This window comes from Ylistrum balloti, unplaced genomic scaffold (genome assembly GCF_031769215.1).
Source record: "Ylistrum balloti isolate Yb309-2 unplaced genomic scaffold, AGI_CSIRO_Ybal_v1 Utg372846, whole genome shotgun sequence".
In the NCBI taxonomy this organism is placed as follows: domain Eukaryota; kingdom Metazoa; phylum Mollusca; class Bivalvia; order Pectinida; family Pectinidae; genus Ylistrum; species Ylistrum balloti.
The window spans coordinates 4,354-30,899 of record NW_026783172.1 but is presented as its reverse complement, the minus strand read 5'-3'; the positions used below and the strand labels follow the sequence as shown (position 1 = coordinate 30,899).

Sequence of the window (26,546 nt, the reverse complement as noted above, 5' to 3'; positions counted from 1 at the left end):
GGGGGTAGAAAACCTGGATGGCTTACCTCTCTTACCGGAAGATGAGGACGAATCCCTCTTCCGGCGAGAAGTTCGCCGACTGGGTAGGGGAACCTTTACAGCGGACCCGGCGTGCAAACAAAGTTCGCACTGCGAGGCCTCGCTGCAAGGCCGGCATAAGGGACAGGCATCATGGGGGTCCTGCTCTCCGTAGAAGTGAGAACACCCACGTGCCGAACCACGACGCAGTCCTGAATCCATAATTGTTACGAAATAAATAATAAAATAACAACAGTTATTAATACAAATAAACGTAACAAAAATAAATGGAGTGAAACAACACAACTCCAACAAACAAATACGAACGAAAGCAAAAGCTAACGAAACGTAAAAAAGCTAAGCAAAATATACGGTCGAATAAATAATACGACCGATAAAAAGCGAAAAAACTTCACGAAAAAGCCGAACAGCGCAAAACATGTGTATACGCGCTCGGTGCGTGGAGTATAGCAAATGGCCGAACAAAGGCCGAACAAAAGCCGGCCGATAAAGGCCTAAAAGCAGGATATATTAACTAAATAAATGTCTGCAAAAGACTGTTATAGTTAATGATGGGTTTAAAGCAATAAGCCGATATATAAATACTCGGCTATAAGCTAGACTTAAGCTAAAAAGAAAAGGAAGGCACTCAGCTGAATATAGCACGTCCGCCCGCTCCGGTAGCCATAAAGATAAGAGGAAGGGAAATAACTCTATGTTCATGACGCGAAGGCTCATGGTCGTAGGGAGGGCGGGATTTTTGAATCTTTTGTTTTTGGGATACAAAGATGGGTGTAGGTACCATATTTTGCATACTAAAATTATGGTAATTATTACTGAAATGAAAATGAGAAACAAGGTGACTTATGTTCCAATCATGTGCTCTCTGATTGATTCAAGCTAGCTGTCGTCAGAACATCGGCAAACACTCTTGTAATTTCTACGACAATGATGTGTAATGTTAGTGCTGTCGATTCTTGACAAAATACATTATGACATTAATTTGCTTTCTTTTAAATTCATAAGTGCCTATAACATTTATGTATCAGTCTTCAAATAATTACTGTAACACATGAAGACCACAAAACAGCTGCATAATACAGTATAATTTATTATTTCGCTCTAGAATATCAACTCTAAAGTTGTTTTAAAGGTGATAGTGACTTGTGTGTCTTTTGTACCATCTGTTTAGTCTGGATGATCAGATTACATCACAGTGGTCTAAGCTACCCCGTACAGAAAAAACGCTGTACTGACCACAAGGCTGTCCAGTTCCTCCAGCAAATGTTGATGGTTCTTATTACGAGTGTTGATTAGCGAGTCTTTGTCTCTCATCATCTCCATCTGGTCTTTTACATTCTGTACAAAAGGTAACATTTTCTTTTAACAAATTACTGGAATTTCAAGGATTTGCAGTTCAAATGAAAACTTATTCATCACAAATAAAATCTCTGTAACAATAAATTTATCTTTTCTTTTTAAGTGCAATATCATATGAATTTACCTGTAGTATTTTGTCATAAGAGTCCAAGCGTTCCTCAATTTTCTCTGCCTGATTAATACCATCATCTAGTAACCTCATCAGGTTCAGGACTTGGTCTTCAGATCCCATGATAGAATGGATGTTGGCCTGAATCAATGTTACAATAGTGAACCAAAAACTCATTTTACATGTAAATATTCATTGCTGAATGAAGACATACAAAAAATCTGAAGTTAATCTGAAAATATATTGAATGAGTTGATTTAAATTCATTCATTTCCACAAACTTGGCTCATATCAACCTTTATCCCTGCATACTACTGGGCAACCATCAGTACCCTGGGCCTTTTATTCATTGAGAAGTCATTCACATTTGATTCCTGTGACACTGAAAGTTGGTCAAGATCATTCATTTGAACAACCCTGTAGCTTCTTTAACATACTACTGGCCCCATATCAGTATTCTAAGCCTCTTGGCTATGGAGAAGAACTTGTTAAATGGGAATAGTTGACACTGCCGACACCCCATGGCAGAACCTCACGCATCCTTTTGGAAGGTACGCTTAAAATTAGGAAGTTATTTCTGAATCTTCTAATCTTTCCTTGATATTTGGGGAAAATAAACTTTGCAGCTGTGGGAAGCTGTCGTTTTTCAGCTGTAACACGAGGTAAAAATATCACTGTGCTGGCATAGTCATATTCTCTATAGCTGGCAAACCTTGGCACCATGTTGGCTTGAGATAACACAGAAATACAGATCCAATCCCATCTCACCTTTACCATCATAGTTTAAACATTCTTCCATTGCTTACCCCATCCAACACGGACAGTTGCTTTGAGAGTTGCTCAGCAAAGGACTCCGCATTACTTATAGCGGCCTGTGACTCGGACATGAGGAGAGCGAGGTCGGACTCCTCCTTCCCTGTCAGGGCCTGGTAGTCTTCCTCCAGAACAGCCATGTCGTCCCCAGTCTGGGGAGTGTGGCCTGCACCTGAAGGCTGGCTTACCTCTAAAATACAAGGAAACACCATTTTTAATTAGTTCTGTAGTGGACAATTTAGTATCAATGTTGGTCTTTCTAAATATATTGTACTGGGTAAGTCACTTTTCACGCCTCTGAACACTGAATTTTAGTGTAAAAGTAACAGTGACCTATATTGATAGTTGCCTGTCACACACTGTTGTAATACATCATTGCTGGCTGTAAGACACACAGCATAACTTACACATTCTTGGTATTTATGTTAAGTTTATCCATGCCAGCTCTTTATCTACGTCTTGTATAATAAAGTTTGTACAATAAGTACAACTTACCCTCCAGTAACTGTTTAGGGACATTAATGAAATCCGGTTTTTGTATAAGACACCTCTGACTCAGCTGGGAAAGAAAATGAGTTACATTTGTTATACAGTACTGTGTTCATCAAGGCAATAAGCCCATGCTGGGTAATAAGCTGTATATACTGCTGCTACCCAAGTCTCCTTATAAAAGTAAATCAAGCATTTTCAATCATTCAATTTCCGTGGAAATCTTTTAGAAAATCGTAACTTTCCTTTCAAGTTAAAACGGTTGGCAAGTGTAAAACATCAGAACACATCCACACATTCAAACGATAATGTTAAATTGATATAGTCTTGGCTTCTGATTGGTTTGCTGTTGTAAGCAGACGACTGCTTTCCTTATTCTAGGCATGTCTTACATCGTTCCACGGTGACAAGAGCAAGACTAACTATGATTATTTTAGACGATTCTGGTAACAAAACAATTGTTTCATGACCTTAATAGAAGTCAACAGTCAAAACAACTTCCTACAGGAAACCAATCAGATGAACAGTTTCCTGGGCCCACACTGATCAGACAGGAAACTAGTTGATACTGTTCATTAGAATTTTAATCAAATGCTATATCCATTGTATGGAAATGTTTTGATGAAAGCATCCTCCAAAGCTTCTATGACCTTAGATATAGGATTTCTACAGAAATTTCCTTTCGGTATTTATCAATAAGTGAACTGATTTGTTGACCTTACAGCCTGAAGAGTTCTATGGAAGGACTTTTGGGATCAATCATGAAAAAGTTTTAAAGAGATACAAAATTTCTCATTGGAAATTGAATCAGTACTGCCTAATTTTCTGCATAGAAGAGTACTAACAAAATGATTACCAGCACACAAAGTTTCTACTGTACAATCAAATATTTCTGTGGGCTCCATTTTCATGGTTTTTCAAAAAATGATTACTCAGTATTTCACAAACACTTGATTTTGTGGGTAAATATAGTTCAATAAATCTACTCATGGACATTTAAAATGATAAGGTCAGAGCACTCACGAAATCCATGAAAATAAATCCCCCATGAAAATGACAGATTTTACAGTCATTGAAATGTATTTAAATGACATACTCATCAACATTTTATCCATAAAATAGAAAGCAATTTTCATTTTACAAATCAATTTAGAACATTTTTTCAGGCTAGTGATGTAAGTATGATAGACGATAACACAATAGAACAAATCATCTTCTGGTATTGTTATAAAACTTCAACTCTATTTTACAAAACATGTTTTAGGTTTTTTTCAGAATTTAAACAAAACATTTGATGGTAAAATCCAAGATTCAAATATAGATAAAGGTAAAATTTGACAATAAAAAGAAATGATATTTACCTTCCACAGACAAGAAATGAAAGCCTCTTTGTCAGACACACTACTCGCTACCCATTTGTAGATTTTCTCAAAATGGAGGTCAAACTCAGCAGTTTCCTGTGATATATGATGACGGTTCTAATGATACAAATCTTCATGGTTACACTAGTGTCTAACACTGTCAAATCTCTTAATTAAACCACAATTATCTCATGTAAACTGGAATGTTTTATATAATATAGCACAGATCTAAAGTGGCCATTGAAGTACTTATAGTCTGTTTCAAATTTCTGAAGCTAATATGCTTACTAACTTTCATTTTTTTCCCACAACAATGCTGAACTGTTTTGTTTTGTAAATATGTACCAACAGCACTTAAGGTTCATGGCTGTTTAAGTGAATAAAAGAATGCAGTAATAAAATATTTTGAATTCCAGATTTCTACTTTGCTGACCTTGTTTGAACTTTTGCCATCAACGACCTTTAGTTCCCGTAGCAACCAAGTAGTTTTTTTCTTGTAGGACTCTCCCTTGTCTGCTTTCTTCACTTGATATACCCTAGCCTGGATTGGGCTCTCATGATCATTATTTACTTAAAGAAACAGAAGGAAAAATAAACACATGCATTCACACAAATTAATTTGGTTTATCTGAAATTTCAAATAACACAAGACTACTGCAATTTACAATGCAATATATGGATTGTTTGTTGGGTTAAATGCCAATGAACAACTCATTATTACACTGGGACCCCTTATAGTAGCTGCTGGCTACCTAATGAACAACATACGGGTGACTCATCACATACCATCTGAACAAAAATAAGTGAAGTGTCTTGCCGGATTACACAATCATGTCAGCATGGAATTGTCTGTTTCTCAGCTTCAAAAAATGCCACAGGTAAGTAGCATCCAACAGCAATACAAATACCTAAGATCTTTCCCTGAGATTATGTAAACCAATGCTCCGCCTACTCTACCATCACAGCCCTTTGTATCATACATAGACTCATTTTATCATACAACATATACATCTGAAATATCTTCAATCTTTGTATTACAAGTTAAAGTAAATTTTGTAACTTACATGCAGCACATAAAAAACTTGTTTTCTTCTTCCTCCCAACTTTGGTGACATGGACAAACCCGATGAGACGTTCATCATGAGGCAGAAAGACATCACGATGTAGAGTGTGCTTAATGGCTGTCATCTTGATTTACCTGTCAACATTAAAGTACAATTTGTTTTAGTTATTCTGGTAATAAAAACACATGTCATGGTTGTTAAATTAGTGTAACAGTGAAGTACAAATCAAAATGAGATGCCATGGCAGTATACAGCAATCGAACACTCAAATCAAGCTTGTACCTGGTATTCCTAAATGCAAATATGCTTCACATTGCTCATTTGTCTGATGAAGATAACAGTGTAGTCATCAAAATATCTCTCTGTATTTAATGTAGAAACCGAACCCGAAACAGAATATCTGAGTACTCAGGACAGGTCTACTTGTTTGAGGTCAAAGGGTCACTGAAGAAGAAGCAAAAAAATCCACTCTGACCAATTCGATTTTCGAAGTCAGGACCTCGGATATTTTGATTGATACATGTAGAGTATCAGTGCAGCTTCCTGGCCATCACCATTCACTTCGTCCAGGTTTGCTATTGATTACAGAAAATGTACTGGTACATGACATGTACACAATATCATGATTCCATAACTTTCAGCCTTACAACATAGAAACACACTTATACCTCAGATCTACGAGAACCAGATTTCGTACCCAACTCTCTGTAATTGCAAATTTAATTATGATGAAGTGTTTATCTGATAATAATTGCCAATGTTACCAGATAAACTATGACAGGATGCATATGGCTGCTTCTATCAATCCGTTAAAATTTCATGCTATATTTAAATTGGCTGTATCTGCTTATTTTGAATTATTCAAGTAACAAAACAGTTGTTAAAAAAATGCCTTTAATATAAACTAAAGAAGTTGAAATTATTTCACCTCCTCAGTGTTGAGGCCTGCTGGTAGCTAGGTCCAAACACATCAGGGAAATAGTTTTGACAATTGACTGTTAAGGCATAATGCAGCTGTTAATTATAACACTTCTCCTGGTTTGAAAATTGGCCAAATTTGTATTTATTTCTTCAATGCTATACATGATAAAATAACTGGTACCTGGTAGTACTGACAAGTAAGTTTTCTCCGACAATGTTAAAAGTTTACATCGTCAGAAACTTATGATGCCTTGAAACCTCTAAATTCAAATATGCAAATTATGTGATATTTTTTCGTAACATTTTGAATTGTCTAACAGGACAAAGTCCATGATAAAATCTTTATTTTTTGTGCAAAAAGGTTGCAGTCTGCAAACAATGTCTCATAAGAAACCTGCTGACAAGTGGTCTTTTATCATGTAAGAGTCTGGTGAGACATACATTCAATGCCATATAATTATATAAAATAACGTAAGAGTAAGGCAGGGTCTTCTGGTTATAGCTGGTGGCTACCTCACTGTACAACAAACAGGAGGCCCATCACATGACATAAACAGCAGTATTGCCTACAAACACAGCTACCTGAGAAACACAAACTGTCACATTGTTCATGAAGTAAAGTGTCATCATAGATACCAGGAGAGCATTTGTCAGTGATGATATGATGTAACTGTGTTGTAAGAGGGAGTAATAAAATATTCTCTGCCCTTACTGAGGCAACCTTTTACACTCAAGGCCAACAGGCTACTGCTTGACCAAAGGGAAATTCCCACTAGCAGAGACTTACTAGTCTACTAGTGAACAATAATCTCAACTCCTACACTCATTTCATATTTCCACAAGTCTTTGTCTCCTATATCTTTTATTTTTAATGTGATCAACGGGATCAAACCTATTTTAGGAATGAGTGATGAATTATGTCCTGTTTATGCTGGATAAAATCTGTGACATCTTGTTCTTTAGGAGGGCATTCTTTCTGCTGCAGAACTCTTGAAAAAATTTCTAGAAGCTAAGAATAAGTAAGATGATCTGTATTCTCAACTTCTACGTCTGTACCATTAGGTATAACAGATATAGCTCAAAGGCTTGATCACTGTATGTTGTTGCTTTACAATTGTCAGAATGTTTTGAAGTTAGATACATTAATAACTATGATGATGAGGTCAGTATATACATTCACATGAACTAGACATATCTTTGTATTTTGAACTCACCTATCAACTGGTTGGAAACAACATTGGATTTGCGAGGTTGTGATGGAACTCCAACATCTCCTCATTACAGAGGATATACCCATTCAAAATTCATGACATACTGATGTACAAGTATGTCACTAAATGCCTTTTAAAAATAACCATTCAAAATAACATCTTCACCATATTCTGACCAAGAAATGCATGCTATACATTACATCTGTAGACAAGAAATTCATAAATATATTGTCTTTTTGGTATTTGTTGATTTGTTGCTTCAATAAACCATACTCAGCACAGTGTAATCATACATGAATGGACAGTCACATTAAAATAATGTACAGGTATGTGAATCTATTTTTAGAATGTACTATTGTGTATTTTTCTGACAAATGGTTTCATTAATGTCAATGACAAGATTCAATGGTGGTTTGGTTTATCAAATTTTTAATAAGGAGACAAAATATTTTCAAAATCTTTGCTTGGAAAGGAAATGTAGCTGATCAGATAAATATCTCAGTCTGTGAGTGAGAAAATGACATTTTGTCAATTTCTTTTATAAAAAATAACACTTTATGACTTACCTGTGCATCAATGTGTTTTACTTGAGAGGATTTTAATTCTCTGTTATGAGAGAACGCGTTGGACTTTCAATGCATCCTTGCAATTGCAATGTTCTTTCCAACCTGATTAAGTCATCAAGAAAAGCTCATATACTAAACTAATTTGAGTGTTTATGTCATAAACTGGAAAGAAAAGAGAGGAAGGAGGCTTGTTCTGTACTTTAGTGGGTAGATAAAATAACAAATATCGAATCTGTAAGACTTCTGTACTTTAGTGGGAAGACAAAATGGCAAGTGTCGAATCTATAAGGGCTGATCTGCTACAGCCACCGCCTACTTTGGCAATTGGTCGGACGATTTAAAGGTATATTTCTTCATCACTGGAACTTTTATAAGTGGACTAGTCGTGTCTTACGTACCTCTTACTTGGGTACTGTTCTCTTTAGATCTGCATTAGGAAAATGTACACATAACTGACATCAGAAACGGCAAACCAACCCGGGTATTATTCACCGGAAGTTTACAAAACCTCGCTGTGATGTAGGAAGGACTAGATCCATCCAATTCCGGTAAAAATATAGGGTTCGACGCCCAGCAAGGCTAGAGATTTTTTTTATTTTATTATTTTTTTTTTTTGATAATTCAAATGTCAAATATTGAACTAAAAATGAATTCATAGCACACACAATATTTTCATGTTCTCTACCAATGTTTCACTTTGCATGGCTATCATAAGTCCAAGGGTTCTGACTAACTATCCCGGATTTTATTTTTTTTTCAGAGTCGCGATCGATAGCCAGAATATCTCCCTGTACGAAAACACGAAATTTTAGCGCCTCTTGCAAAGGTCGACATCCAGACAAGGATTTAAACATTTTACAACAGATCGATAGCTATAGACCACTCACTGATGGAAACGTAAACCATTTCAGATTGACCAGAGAATAACAACACTTGGTCTGGACCATCTCAGGATCATTTCTAACAGTTTCAACTAAATCCAACCACTAAAAGTTGAGAAGAAGCTTAATATGTGCATTGCTGAGAGAAACCATAGTTGCACAATAGAATAAGTTTACCCTCCGACGGGACAGTATACAATGTCCGACATCCTCTGTAGTTTACTCTCCGACGGGACAATTTACAATGTCCGACATCCTCTGTAGTTTACCCTCCGACGGGACAGTATACAATGTCCGACATCCTCTGTAGTTTACCCTCCGACGGGACAGTATACAATGTCCGACATCCTCTGTAGTTTACCCTCCGACGGGACAGTATACAATGTCCGGCATCCTCTGTAGTTTACCCTCCAATAGGACAGTATACAATGTCCGACATCCTCTGTAGTTTACCTTCCGACGGGACAGTATACAACCCTCCAATAGTCCGACATCCTCTGTAGTTTACCTTCCGACGGGACAATTTACAATGTCCGACATCCTCTGTAGTTTACCCTCCGACGGGACAGCATACAATGTCCGACATCCTCTGTAGTTTACCCTCCGACGGGACAGTATACAATGTCCGCCATCCTTTGTAGTTTACCCTCGGACGGGACAGTATACAATGTCCGACATCCTCTGTAGTTTACCTTCCGACGGGACAGTATACAATGTCCGACATCCTCTGTAGTTTACCTTCCGACGGGACAGTATACAATGTCCGACATCCTCTGTAGTTTACCTTCCGACGGGACAATTTACAATGTCCGACATCCTCTGTAGTTTACCCTCCGACGGGACAGCATACAATGTCCGACATCCTCTGTATCCTTTGTAGTTTACCCTCGGACGGGACAGTATACAATGTCCGCCATCCTTTGTAGTTTACCCTCGGACGGGACAGTATACAATGTCCGACATCCTCTGTAGTTTACCCTCTGACAGGACAGTATACAATGTCCGGCATCCTCTGTAGTTTACCCTCCGACGGGACAGCATACAATGTCCGACATCCTCTGTAGTTTACCCTCCGACGGGACAGTGTCCGCCATCCTTTGTAGTTTACCCTCGGACGGGACAGTATACAATGTCCGACATCATCTGTAGTTTACCCTCCGACGGGACAGTTCACAATGTCCGGCACCCTCTGTAGATCGCAGATCAATTTTCGATTAAATTAATTATACGTATGTCTATTCTGTTTATATGTGTGTCATGATTCTTCATGGCAACTCTTGACAAATGTGCACGTGTACCACACGTATTTTCTATCCCCGGTATTCGAGTTGTTTCCGAGGATCTAAACTGTTTGGATTTACTTTCACGCTAATCACAATCACCCTTTTCCCATATTTGTTACGAAACATTCCGTACTTACCTTCGACACCAGCGACCTTGTATGGTTTCATATTTAATAATAGTTTTAATTCTCTAAAGTTGCTCGTCACCCTATTAGATTATTCAAGGTATATAAGCCAAGTAGTCCGATTTCCAACAATCTAGAATCAACATCCTCGTCACCTGATATTTTCATCCTAGGAATCACAAAGTTTTCAATCCCTGACGCAAGCCCTCATAGTTAAGATGATGATTGCGCAGAATTGATGTGGTGTTTTGTACATTGTATTGTATTTCGAATTTGATTCTGACAAGAGAGAGAGAGAGAGAGAGAGAGAGAGAGAGAGAGAGAGAGAGAGAGAGAGAGAGAGAGTGTGTGTGTCTATGTCATTTCAGATTAAGAATCCGATGTAACTGATGTATCAATATAATGTTGTGTAATTAACACTTTCTAGTGTTTAGAATACACAGCATTACAATGTACAACAAGACAATATAATCATAATTCAAACTCAAATTCAATAAAACTAGAAAAAAATATGAACAAAAGTAAAACTTACACGGACATTCGTACAAGGGGGTGGGGGTAAGACCGGATGATCCGGAAGTGTAAGCGTCTTCTGCTTCATCGACGGCACCTGCCATGTAAATCTAGTCTGAGTTACGTCACGTTCTCAAATGAGAAAAAGGGAAATAACAAGGGAACCAACAGTAAAAGTAACGAACATCAAACACACCCAGCTTCATATCGCAGAATCTTTTTTCATTGACACCACCATGTTGAACGCTTGGTTAAGAAAAAGGTACACGGAAATAAGGAAGTTTATACCAATGTGTGAACGGTTTTAAGATTCAGACTTGTTGTTCGGTTTCTTTGCCGATATTGTCAATTTTTATTGGTTTATGTTTTTGTTTGTCGTCCTGTGAACATGCGGCCAGGTCAACTTGGGTGGGGTCTATACCTCGCTTTCGGTAATAAGGGTAACGTGTCTTATCCAAGGATACAAATCACATCAGCACAGTCTTGTCCACTTCTCAGTTTCCTTCAGAGACACAACCACCATGGATTTTGGAGCATCGAAACAGGTTGCTCGGATCTTCCCCTGTGATGACATAAATCAATGCTAAAGAATTAAATTTATTCAGGTCTCTCGCACGAGACAGACCTTTAGAACCTATGTTGGAGAGATGATGGTATCTAAGTTTGCGAAGACATGTAAGAGATACTAAAGTTTCATTCTGATAATTTATTTCCTTGTATTGTTTTGAATATGCGTTTAATTTAAACTTCGTGCTTACTGTTTGATTGACATGATCGTTTGAAAAATATTTTAACTTTTTGTTTTAGTTTCTAAAACTAATTTATGTCTCAACAACTTGTATATGAATATCAACAACGCTATTCGTTTCTTTTTCACTCTTCATTTGATTTATTTTCATAAAAAATGTTTCTCCCTGTAATGAATATACTGTTTACAATAAAAAAAATCTATGGTACTGCATTAATGAATTGGTTTCAGCTAAGACTTTTGTCCCGTTTCATCTTTGTGTAGAGTCATTTTTCGTTTCTTAAATAATTGACATTGTGCAAAATGTATTTACAGAGTGGTGTCGCAAAATAAAACTGAGAATATCATTGAGTTATTAATGGGGATGAACATGTATACATCTATTTTGAATTAGACGGTCATGTTATCTCGGGTCATTGAAGAAAATCACCGGGAAAAAATTCAGTTCCCTACTCCGTTTCTAATTTACGATAAATAGCTTCGACCTACTTCCGGCTACGAGTGACAAGTCACCGTGTGGCGTTTTCAGGATCGGTTGTTTACTCTGCGCTGAAAACCGTAACAACATCACAGAGGCAACAAATATAGCCCAATATGCAGGTCGGTGAAGTGAGAGTGGCAGAAGATGCTGATTTTAAAAGATTGAAGACTTTGTGTGACGAAAAAGATGGCTGGAAACAAGAATACAACAAAAATAACACGTGCGTGTGGACTAAAAATAATGATGTGTCAGACTTCAAAATTATCAAGGTAACCTTCAGCACTTTAATTAGATTAGTATTTATACTAATGTTTGTGTTACCTATTCACGAATTATTAAGGATATCTTTTCTACATTTTGTTAGTCATAAAACTAACTATCAATTCATACCAGCGGATGTATTCATCTTTGAAAGATGCTCTTCAACGCCAACGGAGTGCATTGATGAAGTCCTTCCGCGTTAAGTATATCTGCCCATCTTACGTATGTTGCCATGAAACATTTAAAACTGTTTCCATAGACAATCGTCTACGTCTCAATCATTTATACAACATTAGCTATTTTCTTATTTTTATTTTTTCACTTGGTCGCGGTCGAGTCGGAATTCCTCCGAAGATGAAAACGTGAAAGTGTTGTGACCCATGCAAGAGTTAGCATTCAGACTACGTTTAATGTAATTTACAGCAGCATTATACCTAAAAATCACACATGGTTAAAAAGATATAACTGCTTACTTACACTGATGTCAGGATGTTGAGTGGTTTTGGAAGATTGTGTCAGGTCCAAGTGGTACCTTTTTCAATAACAAATGTAGAAGCAGTGGTAAATTTGTTGTATTGTATTACATATCCATGGTGGTCATAATACCTGAAAGATGAAGGAATGTTTGGAAGTATGAATCAGATATTTAAAACTTCAGATGTGACATCCATCTAATTCCTTACAAAATTTTTCTTTTGATCTATCACTTTTTTTTATCTTGCTAAGCCAATGTCTGACATGGCCCAAATGACCTGCTAGTGACTGTGAGCTTATCTTGTGGAATGGCATCTTCCATGTGTCTTTATTGGTCACATTTTTTATCTCTTAAAGATTTCTTGGTGATTTAAAATAGAGGCCAAGAATAGTTTGTAACTCATTGATGAAGCCTTTCAAAGATTATGAAAGGAAATTACCTTCACCCATATTGAAGTTCATGATCATATGGGGAAAATCTGTTAGAAAAACAGGGATAAAGTTTCTTGAAACACACAACTGACTTATTTTCATCAGAGACGTATACATCTTTATTTTCATTAAGCAAAATACTTACAATTAGAATCATGATATTTGACCGGTAAGTTCTTGGGATGATGTTGACAAATTGTGAAAAGAAATGACCTTGACACATTTTCAAATCATACGGGACAAAGATGTTTGATTTATGTCTGTTTTTGAAAAACATGGAATACTGTCACCAGTTGAGCAATGCAGGTCTATTGCTTATTCCAGGATACTTTTGATTGGTTAGTGTTTTCACACCTGCTCTTCATCGAAAACGAAATACCAGTACCTGTAAGGACAGACTAATTTATCATAAGCCACAGATTTCTCTGGCTTCTACACCAGACATTTAGTAGTCCATAATGGTCCTTTGATACAGAGTATCGCCTGTTTCTTTACTGATGAACCCTTGATTCACATTCAAATATAAAAATAAGAAAAAAATTGTTTACAATATTATTTTACTTTATATAGGTACCTGTAGTGACTTCAGACCATTTCTTTTAAAGTCATGATTTCCTACAACAAGACATGTTTGGTTTGGTATGACATTGTTTCAAAATATCATTGACCACATTAGCTTGCACATCAATGAATGTGTTTTGCAGAAGATATTTTATTTATTAGCACATAGAAGTTAGTAATAAGATTATCGAGTGTCATTATCAATTTGTTGTTTGTCAGGTTTTTATCAACCTATAAACAACCAGGGTCATTTTGAGGTGTGGTCTCCTTGTAGCAGCAGGTAGATACCTTATAAAACAACATACACAATGTCTGATGTTTTCTATTCTCATCAGTAAGGGTAAAATGTCTTTGCCAAGGGACATAAAAATGTCTGCACAGACTGGTCTGTTTTTCAGTTTTTTTTTTAGAAACACAACCTCCCATGGGTAGAAAGTGTGGAACCATATACCTCAGATCTTCACATGAGGTTACATATGCCAAATGGACTGAGATGTTGCAGATCCACTGTGAATTAATAATGCATGTTGTCAGCCATAAGGAGCAAGGAAAGATGATACTCAGAGTCTTTATCAAGCTTGAAATTCAAAACAAAGGTGTATATTAAGTAAATTACATAATATGATTATGAAAGATAGATTTTCTGTTGATCCCTGAGTTCAGATTTTTATCAAGATGACATCTCAAATAAATGTTTTTACAACAATTTGCACTTTTATAACTCAAAATTTTATTGTGAATTCAATCCTATCTGCTTATTCATGTGTTTTGGTTGAGATATATAAACCAGAATTTATGAGAAAATCCCATTGCCAGTGACTGGTGGCTCCATAACATGTGATTGGTGGACAAAACCCTGCTGATGTATGTCTTATACATTACACCATCCAAACTTTGGTGTATATTGAATCAGTCTCCTATATTTTTTTAAGGAGATTGTCATCAGGTTGGCAGAAGAAGGAACTTTTAGTGTGGCATTAAAGTGGGGGTGGGGGTGGGGTTGGGGGTGGGGGGAGAGAAACAGACATTGACAAGAGGATTGTGAAAAAGAAACTAAAATACCTTGTTAGTGGAGCCAAAATTTGGACTGGATTGATGGGTAGCATATTAGTGAAATAATGCCGAGTTGCATAAAATTGCATAAAGTTAATGTAGATTTATAGACAAATGTTTTTGATATTCTCAAAATCTCTACTTAACATCAATAACTTAATATTAAACATTTGTGACCACAGCAAAGATACAGCTTCTTCAAATATGACATAATTTCATTTTATTGATTTGAAAATAAAAAAAGAGACAGAATTTAAGAATTTCTCAGATTGGTCAATACAGCTTTTGTATGAATTATTTGTGTATACACATTTTTATAGCTCTGTTATTTTAAATGATCAACAGATTGTAGGGACCTAGATCATAACATGTCTTCTGACTGTGTTTACCTACATGATATACTCATTTTTATACAGCTGTAATAGGTACAAAGTATAGTGCAGTATGTAAAATATACACAGTAGCCCAGGATATTTGATAGCTGATTACTGCATATGTGATTCCTACTTTGAATAGATGCATCTAACAGTATCTCTGTGATGTCTAAACTTGGTATATAAATTGAATGTCAATGCACATTTTCTATCATTTTATGTCATTAATAGTAGTTTGTGTAGCCCAGTATATACATTAACAAACATGTATGTGTTTTGACCTTTAAATTCACAGGGCGCATTTCACAATGAATGTCTAGATTTTACTTTTCCAATTTTCTGAAATAATTGTGTAAATATTTATTTCATTTTGTTCATTGAAGTGAAAGTCTTATGAAGTAATTAGTTTAAGGAATTAGACCTCTGTTAGTTACAAACTGTTGTTGAAAACAATCTTGGCTTGAAATTGGTTGGTTTTCACCTACTGGTATTCATAAGTGGCCATATAGGTATCTGCCACACTGATAAAAATAAATATAGTTGAACATCTACTGTAAGCAAAAGGTACTTAGCAACATTAAATTTGCCTGTCAGTCCTTCTTAATAGGAAAAGTTTGGAAAAGATCTGGTAATGCATACCTCATGTTAGATTTGGAGACGTTTTTGTCTTATCATCATCTATGGGTAGCAAACTGAAAACTGTCATATTTTATAAATCGTTGCTGAAAATTAACAAATAATTATGTAACAATGTCTTTTCCGTCCTCACAAATCAGACTGACAGCTGGTAACTATGTAGATTGTTAGTAAAACATCTCTTTACTTCCTGTTATGATGCTCAATTAATTTATTTCTAATTGTAAAGAAGATTAAATAGAAGAGTAGAGCTAATGTCAGTTTTAAAGAAAGTAGGTTGATCAGTGGGGTGCTGCACATTTGGTATGGATACAGAAAGGTATGCAGGGAAATGAAATTAATTATATGTTGTATTTGGAATTCGGTACCTTTCTCTTAAATATAACTTTAAAAAGTAACTATCTTTTTATTAATGTCTCATTTACATATATGAAGTACCACTGTTAGTGTTGAAATATTAGCAGTATTACAGATGTACATGTATGTATGATTAGAATCTGGTATACCTAATACATTGTATATGTTTCCCTGGAGATCAATATCTGAATAATATCTGGAAACAATTACAATAAATACAAGTATTGTAACTCAATCTGTTACTTTTATATATTCATATATGAAATACATACAGTATTTTTATTTTTACATTTATTGATTGATGATAATGAAAATCTTAAAGACATGAAAGAAAAAAATGATGAAAGCTTTAAGAAAAATTCAAATGCAGATTTTGGGTGGAATATTTTTGGAAGCTCTGTTTTAAATATCCTGTGTTTATAAACATTAAACTCTGAATTATTTGACAGCATTTACCAAAATTGTTTGAAAGATGTACATGTATGTTTCTTATTGGAAACAGTAATTATACCAATGTAGCTAATACATTTCAGTATTAATGGAAGATTGTAAGCACTTTGCCTACTATGACCTATATTTATTCTAATTTTGCTCACGGTGTTGAGTCAGATTATTCATGTGATCAGGTGTCACTTCAAAAAAAATCTGGCATTATCTACTTCCCAGTGACTAATAAACTCAAATAACCTCAGTTTACAGTACCACAGCTGTCTGATAGAACAAAAGTGATAACACCTTATAGTGTTAGTAATTAGTGACAAAATGTAATTACTAGTGCGGGTTATTGGATGCCAATATCGTATTGCAATATTCCAAATATATAGGTGGCTCAGCTTCAATATTGAATGCTTTAATTACAGAAGGCTGTCCAGCAGCTTGTTATGACTTCCTTCATGTTAAACAGGCATAAATAGCTGACCTTATTCATCAAAACATGATAGTTTATAATGATTTATTTTGTAATTAGCTATGTACAGAAATAAAATTTTCATACATTTAGAATGTCTGTCTCTCATGTGGAACAGGACAGGTGGCATTTATTATACTATGACATATGAAATAAAACCACCTGTTAAGGTAATTAGGTCACATATATATTGAAAACTAAATAGATAATGATATATGGATAAAACATACAAGATATAGCCCTACTTTTGAATTTGTTACTTTGTCTTTCTCTAATACTGTATCATTGGCCAGTGGTTTTGTACAACTAACAGGATCTCTGAAATCGGGAAATAACTTGCCATTTTTTTTATCAATATGATTGTGAAATGAATTGGGAAAGTTGGCAAGTATGGTTCACATGTAGGTAAATAGCAGCGCATATCATTCAATTGTTCTGATCGGCTGTATGTCAAGTTTATAGTGAAAAGAAGGAAAGTACTTATGAGACAAATATGGCAGATATGGAGGAGTGATGTGATTTGATTGTTGTACCCCAAACATGTTCACTTTTGATGTACCATGTACAAAACAGTCATATTATCAAATATATATCTAATTGATTTTTTTCACAGTTTCAAAGAAGTCTGTATCATCCGGCTCAGCCATATAGAGGATATACTGTGTTTTATCATTGATTGGGACAGAAACTTCAATATGTGCACACTGGTGAAAAAGTTTCCACCCTAGCCGATGAAATATAACTTTTAATTACTTATCAAGAAACAAAGAATACATTCTATTCATTACATCTTTTTATACCTTTAAAGTATAATTTATTGGTGCTTGATCATAATTTATACCTCTGAACCTATGATCTCTTATCATAACTCTTGGAGCTGGTAACATCTTTAGAGGAAGGGCTTTCGAAGGAAGGGCTATCAAATTTATTTTAATGAATAATCTTGATTTACTTTCAGAATCACTAAGTGATAGTTTTACATTATCAAAGGATGGCACTAGATAACTGATTAAATTTTGATAAATGATTTAATTCTTGATGTTTCAGATATGAACGATGATTAATGATTGATTTGTTATGTTTAGGGTACAGAAATGATAAAGTATCATATATGTTTGATTGTTGGTACTTTTTTGTTGCATTTAGGTGCGGACATTATTCACAGATGTGAAGGCAGAAGTCCTGTACGATGTGTTACACGATCCCTACTACAGGAAGACCTGGGACATGTCCATGCTGGAAGGCTATGAAATTTGTGCACTCAATCCAAACAATGATATAGGATACTATGCAAGTAAGTAATCAGTCCCTATTACAAGTACACTTTTTAAAGGATCAGTGCCAATTAGGGCCTTCTGGTGGCTATATGGTTTGTTTTTTGTATATGAATACCTTGGTATGAGGGTGTCATGATATGATATGAAATTATGATCAGGTTGGAGAACATTCTGAGTTATAGGGAGGTAAAGTGTGTGTGTGTGTTGAGGGGGGATTCATTATTTGCCCTATTGTGACCAAAAACATACCTTCATTTTTTAGGAATATTTCTTCACAATTTCGATGCATAGATATACAGGTACTCTATCTATACATTGTTACTGAATTAAATTTAGAAAGCAGTACTTGATCATCGTTAAAATTGTGATCAAGATTTTATGTCAGGTGTTCGTTTATATCGTCATCATGATGAGGTCAAGGAACTTGTCAACAGAGGACACTTTATTAATGAATGGAGTGACCTTTGTGTGGAAGAAGGATAGAACTCCTTGAAACTGAAATGGGAATTAAGTATATGTGATCTCTATTTCAGGTGATTATACAAAATGATTGTTAATAAAACTTCTGAAAGATCTTCAGTTGGCGATTAGTGAAAATATATGTGGTCATGATTTTAATTCATATACAGAGCATAACAAGTCATTTACAGGTTGATGTGTGATATATCAAGTAACAAATTTTATTCAGATAAACTGAATTTGGTACGAATGATGATTTCTAATTGTCAGTAACTTTTCTTTACATTTTCTGCTTAGCCAATGGTAGTTAAATACTCATAATTCGCTTATGATCTTAGATTTTGAATCCTTGCGTGATTTATATGTTACATAACCAATTGATCTTAAATCCAAACCTCTCCTTATATTGGGTTGGGCACGAACTCTACATAACATTTCTTGGGGCTTTGTTTTCCTTTGTACTATGTATCTTTTTCAGGCTCACTTTATCATGGTCCTACATAACATTTTCAGAGCTCTGCTTTCCTTTGTTCTATGGAACAGATTTGGAGCTCTGTTTATGGAACAGATTTGGAGCTCTGTTAATGTAACAGATTTGGAGCTCTGTTTACAGACCAGATTTGGAGCTCTGTTTATGGAACAAATTTGGAGCTCTGTTAATGTAACAGATTTGGAGCTCTGTTTCTCGAACAGATTTGGAGCTCTGTTTATGGAACAAATTTGGAGCTCTGTTTATCGAACAAATTTGGACAGATTCTATGTAACAGTTCTTCGGGCTCTGCTTCCTTGGTCTTATGTAACAGTTCTTCGGGCTCTGCTTCCTTGGTCCTATGTAACAGTTTTTCCGGCTATGTTTCCTTGGTCTTATGTAACAGTTTTCAGGACTCAGTTTTCCTTGGTCCTATGTTACAGTTTTCAGGACTCAGTTTTCCTTGGTCCTATGTTACAGTTTTCCGGCTATGTTTCCTGGTCCTATGTTACAGTTTTCCAGCTCTGCTTCTATGTAACAGTTTTCCGGCTCTGCTTCCTTGGTCCTGTGTAACAGTTTTTCGGGCTCTGCTTCCTTGGTCCTGTGTAACAGTTTTTCGAGCTCTGCTTCCTTGGTCCTATGTAACAGTTTTCCGGCTATGTTTCCTTGGTCCTATGTAACAGTTTTCCGGCTATGTTTCCTTGGTCCTATGTAACAGTTTTTCGGGCTATGTTTCCTTGGTCCTATGTTACAGTTTTCTGGCTCTGTTTCCTTGGTCCTATGTAACAGTTTTCTAGACTCATTTTTCCTTGGTCCTTTGTAACAGTTTTCCGGCTCTGTTTCCTTGGTCCTATGTAACAGTTTTCCGGCTCTGTTTCCTTGGTCCTATGTAACAGTTTTTCGGGCTATGTTTCCTTGGTCCTATGTAACAGTTTTCCGGCTATGTTTCCTTGGTCCTATGTAACAGTTTTTCGGGCTATGTTTCCTTGGTCCTATGTAACAGTTTTCCGGCTATGTTTCCTTGGTCCTATGTAACAGTTTTTCGGGCTATGTTTCCTTGGTCCTATGTAATGGTTTTCCGGCTCTGTTTCCTTGGTCCTATGTAACAGTTTTCCGGCTATGTTTCCTTGGTCCTATGTAATAGTTTTTGATGCTCTGTTTACTTAATAGTTTGTAGTTTATGTACATAAATTTAGGTCACCACAAGAAAATCAATTTCTTGTAGTTTGAAGGACAATTCCGACAATAAAGTACAGACTACTGACTGTAAGTAATCAAGGATTTGGTTTGATATACAGTTAAAAATACCGATAACTCCATTTAATGCTGCTTTGTTATTGTTTAATCACCACTGCCTTCCAAAGTTTCTGGTAACCTGTTGGAAGTAAAGGCATAATTAACAAGCTCCTTGTACATATGTAATACATCGACAGCCAATACAATTTATTGGTTTACTCTTGAAGGAATATATTGATTGATCCGAAGCATTCTGTTACTTACATATACTGAATTGATTCTTCCATTCAAGTTTCTGTTTGGTTAAAACTAAGACGTATCATTTCATATTGATTTCTGATATATATAGGTATTAATATGAATATAATTTCAGACTAGAGAACATCTAAGATATGCACAGCTATCAGATTTAGGTAAAACTTGTCTTATATACTTATATAATACTCAATTTGTGCTTATTGTTGACCACATTTGTATCTATGAGTAGCCGTGATCACTAGTTATAACTTATATCCAGAAACATACCAATCATTACAGCCAAATTCACTCCGAGTTTCTAGCTTTGGTCTATTTTTCTTATTGCCTCTGAATGACCTATCAGATTTTTATGAAATTTTCCACAAACTTTACACCAAATAGCAATGCAAGCTTAGCTTAGTACACCCAGAAAAAAATCATATTTATTTAAAATCACTGCTTTCAGTTATGTTTGATTGACAACGTTTTTTAAAAAAAATTTGATGCCAAGAATAATTGCAATATGTACCTTTTCCTCTGGTATAGCTTACTTGTTGCAGATCAATATTTAGTATTATATCAGTTTCTGGAATCTAAAATCAAAGAGCAATGGCAGCCAATACGTATGTGTGTATATTGTATTTCAATCCTTTATCAGACATATACCATGTGCTATGGTTTTATCAAAGCTGGCAGGACTAGTCAGCCTAGTAAAATATTCCTTTACAACATCCTTTGCTTAATATAAACCTTATGATGTCGCAAACAATTTACTGGAAAAATTGTGGTAACATTGTAGGATGTAATAAGTTTTTACTAAATTCAAATATGTAAAATTAGTTACAAGGGTTTTGATTTGGAGAATACTTTTGGTAGTAATTTGTATATAAAACTAGGACAGTATACTGTAAAGAAATGATGGATAAACAATTTGTTTTGTTATAAACTGTAGTATTCCTTACATTTAATGACGAATTAATGATTTTTATGGAAAATATTAATCTGGAACATTTTAAATGTAAGAAAGTCATTGAAAGGTAATTAATGAGTTTGACGAACATTCTCAAAATGAATGAGGTTTCGAAGCCTTTATTCAAAATACCATAACTATAAATCCAGGAGAAAAATATCAAGCCCTTTGTTTGGTGTAGTGTTGATGTATAAACAATAATACTGTATGCGTTAAAACCTAGAAATAACCATTTAGTTTTTAACAGTTTGGATTTTAGTAATGAAGATTAAACCATTTGTTTTTCAAAAGTTTGAATTTTTTAATGAAGGCACTAATGTTTTCTGAAATTAACATATTAATTCACTTTATATTTTGTAATCCTTTATGGTTATGCTTACATCTTAAACAGAAACACAAAATCTTTTCAGTAAAATTACACTCAAGGTTCTTCTTGAATCAATTGCTTTTCATAAAATATTAATCTAATTTATTGCTTTGTGAAACTGCAGTAGCCTGATTACCTGAGACAACGTAGGTAGACATCTGATTACTTTCCCCTGCTGATGTTCTAAATTTAAACTTATTATCACAAGATGATGAGACCCTGTGTACTTGATCCATTATTAATACTGGTTTAGACGATCTATTAGTGACTTTGTAGGTAATCGGTTTTACAGTTTGGATTGTTTGTAGTTGCTGTAGATTGATTGTAAAACCTTTAGTATTGGATTTCAAGCTGTAGGGCTTTTACTATTCACTATGTCATCTACAATGTCCATAAGTAAATTACTATTTTTTTTATTTCTGATATCTAATTTGTTGTTCTCATGACTAGAATGAGATTAGTTTGATGTGGAATTGAGTAAAAATATCCATTTGGAACTTGAGCACTGTTTGATATCAAATTAAGAATTTTAGAAGAGGACACAGATACCAATTATTTGCAGAGATCCCGAAGCAAGATTACAAGGTAGTACCACAGTATGCAGTTCTATGATGATCCATTAGAAAGAGGTTAATATATATTTCACAATGTTGGGATTCCCATGTAGACAGAAATTGGCTATGTTACAAAGCTATGCATGATCACTGAGCTTTCAGTGAGGTTTCCAGTTTCAACGAGAAGCAGTTGTAGTCTAGTGTAAGATTCGTATATCAGACAGTCCAGAATGGGATTCACATATCACATAGATCACAGAACACTGACTGACCCCCATACCGCTTCTTCCTACAGTCCAGAATGGGATTTACATATCACATAGATCACAGAACACTGACTAACCCCTACCTCTTCTCCCTACAGTCCAGAATGGGATTCACATATCACATAGATCACAGAACACTGACTGACCCCCTCCCTCTTCTCTCTACAGCCCAGAATGGGATTCACATATCACATAGATCACAGAACATTGACTGACCCCCTACCTCTTCTCCCTACAGTCCAGAATGGGATTCACATATCACATAGATCACAGAACACTGACTGACCCCCTACCTCTTCTCCCTACAGTCCAGAATGGGATTCACATATCACATAGATCACAGAACACTGACTGACCCCATACCTCTTCTCCCTACAGTCCAGAATGGGATTCACATATCACATAGATCACAGAACACTGACTGACCCCCTACCTCTTCTCTCTACAGTCCAGAATGGGATTCACATATCACATCGATCACAGAACACTGACTGACCACCATACCGCTTCTCCCTACAGTACAGAATGGGATTCACATATCACATAGATCACAGAACACTGACTGACCCCCTACCTCTTCTCCCTACAGCCCAGAATGGGATTCACATATATCACACATATCACAGAACACTGACTGATCTCCCCTACTCCCATCAGTCAACAAATCTAGTATGTGTATATGTCATAGGGTGTGCATCTTAAATCGGGATAAATAATTAGAAAATTTTTCTTTTTGACAGAATTTTGTATTTTGTAACTTTTTTTATCGGGTTTACTTATCCCATTAATGATTCCACGGTTTCATTTCAACTTTCAGTGAAATGCCCTTCACCTCTTAAAAACAGAGACTTTGTTACACAGCGTTCCTGGCTTGATCTTGGGTCAGAGTTTTGTATCCTCAACCATTCTGTAAACCATGCAGTAAGTATTTAAACAGAGATGTAAACTCACTGATCCTGACTTGATCTTGGGTCAGAGTTTTGTATCCTCAACCATTCTGTAAACCATGCAGTAAGTAATTAAACAGAGATGTAAACTCACTGATCTTGACCTGATCTCAGGGTCAGAGTTTTGTATCCTCAACCATTCTGTAAACCATGCAGTAAGTATTTAAACAGAGATGTAAACTCACTGATCTTGACTTGATCTCAGGGTCAGAGTTTTGTATCCTCAACCATTCTGTAAACCATGCAGTAAGTATTTAAACAGAGATGTAAACTCACTGATCCTGATTTGATCTTGGGTCAGAGTTTTGCATTCTGTAACCATGCAGTAAGTGTTAAAGCAGAGGCTTTGTAATACATTCTTTCTGGCTTGACCACAGAATCACTTTTGTTTTCTCAACCATTCTGTTGACCGTGCAATAAGCATTGCCCTGACTGACCTCAGGATCAGAGTTCATTTCCTCCACTATTCTGTTAACTATGCAGTATGTTGTAAGTATACAAACATACACTTAGTATGTAAAAAGATTTCCAGCAGAGAATTTCAAATAGATGAAAGTTTGCCATATTTCCTTTTCTGCTCATTTTATATAGGACACATGAAGTGCTACATCACATGGTGATTTCTTGATTCTGATTGACTTACACCCTAGTTCCATCAAATGATAATGATGTGCATATTCTTGCATACCTGGGGGCTGCCACTTTTGGTAATTATGCACGAATCATTTATGGGCTTTTTTGGATCTAATAATGGGTTCCATCCCAGATTGAAATGATTTAATATTTAAGCGAAAATCCCCAAATTTGCAATTTAGAAAGTTCAACAATTTTCTTCCCAAAATGAAGCAAAAATGCCCCATCTCATACCAGTGAAAAAAATTCCTGAAGCAAAAGTTACAGAAATATCCCTTGTAATATTAGAGTTAGTTATATTGATCAGTTTTACTCCGATACAGAGGACAATAAACATTTTGCTTATAATGACACGGAATGAAAGACCTGATGTGTGTGTAGTTGGGCTACATCATGGACAGTATGTACTACATGGCTTATGTACTGGTAGCACATTAGGATGAAGGACAGGCAGAAGGTATCTTCTGTCACATTTTGATCTTAATTAATCTAAATAGCCCTAAATCTATGAGAATTGCTTGAAATCTGTCTTGTAGAGTGTGATATTTTATGCAAAAAGTCACCTGTGAAATTTGATTTTCAGAGTATTCCTGCCAGGAAGGGATTTATTAGAGGTATCTCCTATATTACTGGCTATCTGATAAGAAAGCAGGACACGTACACCTGCCAGTTTAACTATGTTTCACACTCGGATCCTAAAGGTCAGTACGGTCTGCCTGTGATAGCAATACGAGCAAGAAAAAAAATTGTTCTTGGTTCATTTGATTTTGTCTTTTTTTTAATGAATAATTTTGTTGATTGTCAATTCTCAACTGATCAGGAAACAGTATTTGTTTTTAAAAACGGATTTTATATTTCCAGTATCCAATATCTTTAGATTCAACTATGTATATGTCTAAAATATTCTTCATTGTAATGAGTAAGGTTTAGTCCTATACAATATTACTGTCATGTCCTAACAGCCACGGAAGAATTCGTTACATCATCCAACTTCTTTGTAAATTTCTAAATTCATGATCTACACTAATTGAAAAGGCATTTTTGAACATTCATTGTAACACCAGCTATCAAGGGAATTTGGAATTTGTGAAATTCAGATTTTCAAATCAAAATATCTCACTGTAAATGTGTCATTTTACATGTTATTTTGTAAAAATAACATTTTTTGTCTAAGTAGCTGAAATTTATTGTTGTGTCCATTAAATGGTATTCTAGATGAATTACAGTTAAGTATTATACTGTTTTGGTATACATATAATGTTTTGTTTTTGTCCATCAGGAAAACTGCCAGTATGGGCGGTCAACAAGGCTACCCAGATCCTTGCTCCTAAGGTAAGGTCATAACTGTGAACTCTAATCACATACACTGGTTGAGTGTGTAGGTGAGTGTTGGTGTAGGGAGGGGGGATGGACGGGTGTCTGTAGGTAGGGATGTAGGGGTTGGTGTGGGTCAGTGTGTAGGTGCGGGAGGGAGAATGGATGTGGGTGTTGGTGCGGAGGTAGAGGTGGTTGGGTGTGGGTGCGGAGAGAGGGAATGGACAGGTGTGGGTGTGAAGGTTGGGATGAGTTGGGGTGGGTGTGGGTTGGTGGGTGTAGTTGGGTGTGGGTACAGGGAAACGGGATGGACAGGTGTGAGTGTGGAGGTTGGGATGAGTGGGTGCGGGTGGGTGCGGGTGGGTGCGGGTGGGTGTAGTTGGGTGTGGGTGCAGGGAGACAGGATGGGCGGGTGTGAGTGTGGAATTGGGTGTGGGTGGGTGTGGATGCAGGGAGACGGGATAGATGGGTTGAGTGTGGAGGTTGGGATGAGTGGGTGTGGGTGGGTGTAGTTGGGTGTGAGTGCAGGGAGACAGAATTGATGGGATGAATGTGGAGGTGGGTGTAGTTTGGTGTGTATACAGGAAGAGGAGATGGATTGGTGTGGATGCAGAGGTGGGGATGGGATTTGTGGGTGTAGGTGGGTGGGTAGGTATGGGTGCAGAGGTGGGGTTTGGTGTTGTGGGGATGATGGTTGGATTGTTTCTTACTTTTGGTGTTATATAGTTGCTTTACATCCTTTAACATCATGGGCCATTTAAGGATGACCTCCCTCAAATTTACCTGCGGTGAGTGTAGG

General features: G+C 36.1%; 2 protein-coding genes across 2 annotated transcripts; one reads left to right on the top strand and one right to left on the bottom strand.

Moving 5' to 3' along the window:
- Window positions 1-26: 26 nt before the first annotated feature.
- Window positions 27-8,413, bottom strand: LOC132564804 (exocyst complex component 1-like; the record flags this gene model as incomplete). The annotated part of the gene is made up of 9 exons (XM_060229429.1): window positions 8,331-8,413; window positions 5,235-5,368; window positions 4,604-4,740; window positions 4,171-4,266; window positions 2,816-2,879; window positions 2,314-2,510; window positions 1,523-1,648; window positions 1,272-1,377; window positions 27-230 (listed from the first exon to the last, which is right to left on the bottom strand). Coding segments are annotated over exons 2-9 (1,054 nt in total), but the record flags the coding sequence as incomplete, so codon positions are not given.
- A 3,663-nt stretch (window positions 8,414-12,076) lies between these two features.
- LOC132564803 (START domain-containing protein 10-like) lies at window positions 12,077-25,765 on the top strand (the record flags this gene model as incomplete). Its single annotated transcript, XM_060229428.1, has 5 exons — window positions 12,077-12,232; window positions 18,165-18,312; window positions 23,671-23,774; window positions 25,017-25,134; window positions 25,713-25,765. Coding segments are annotated over exons 1-5 (579 nt in total), but the record flags the coding sequence as incomplete, so codon positions are not given.
- Between the last annotated feature and the right edge of the window lie 781 nt (window positions 25,766-26,546).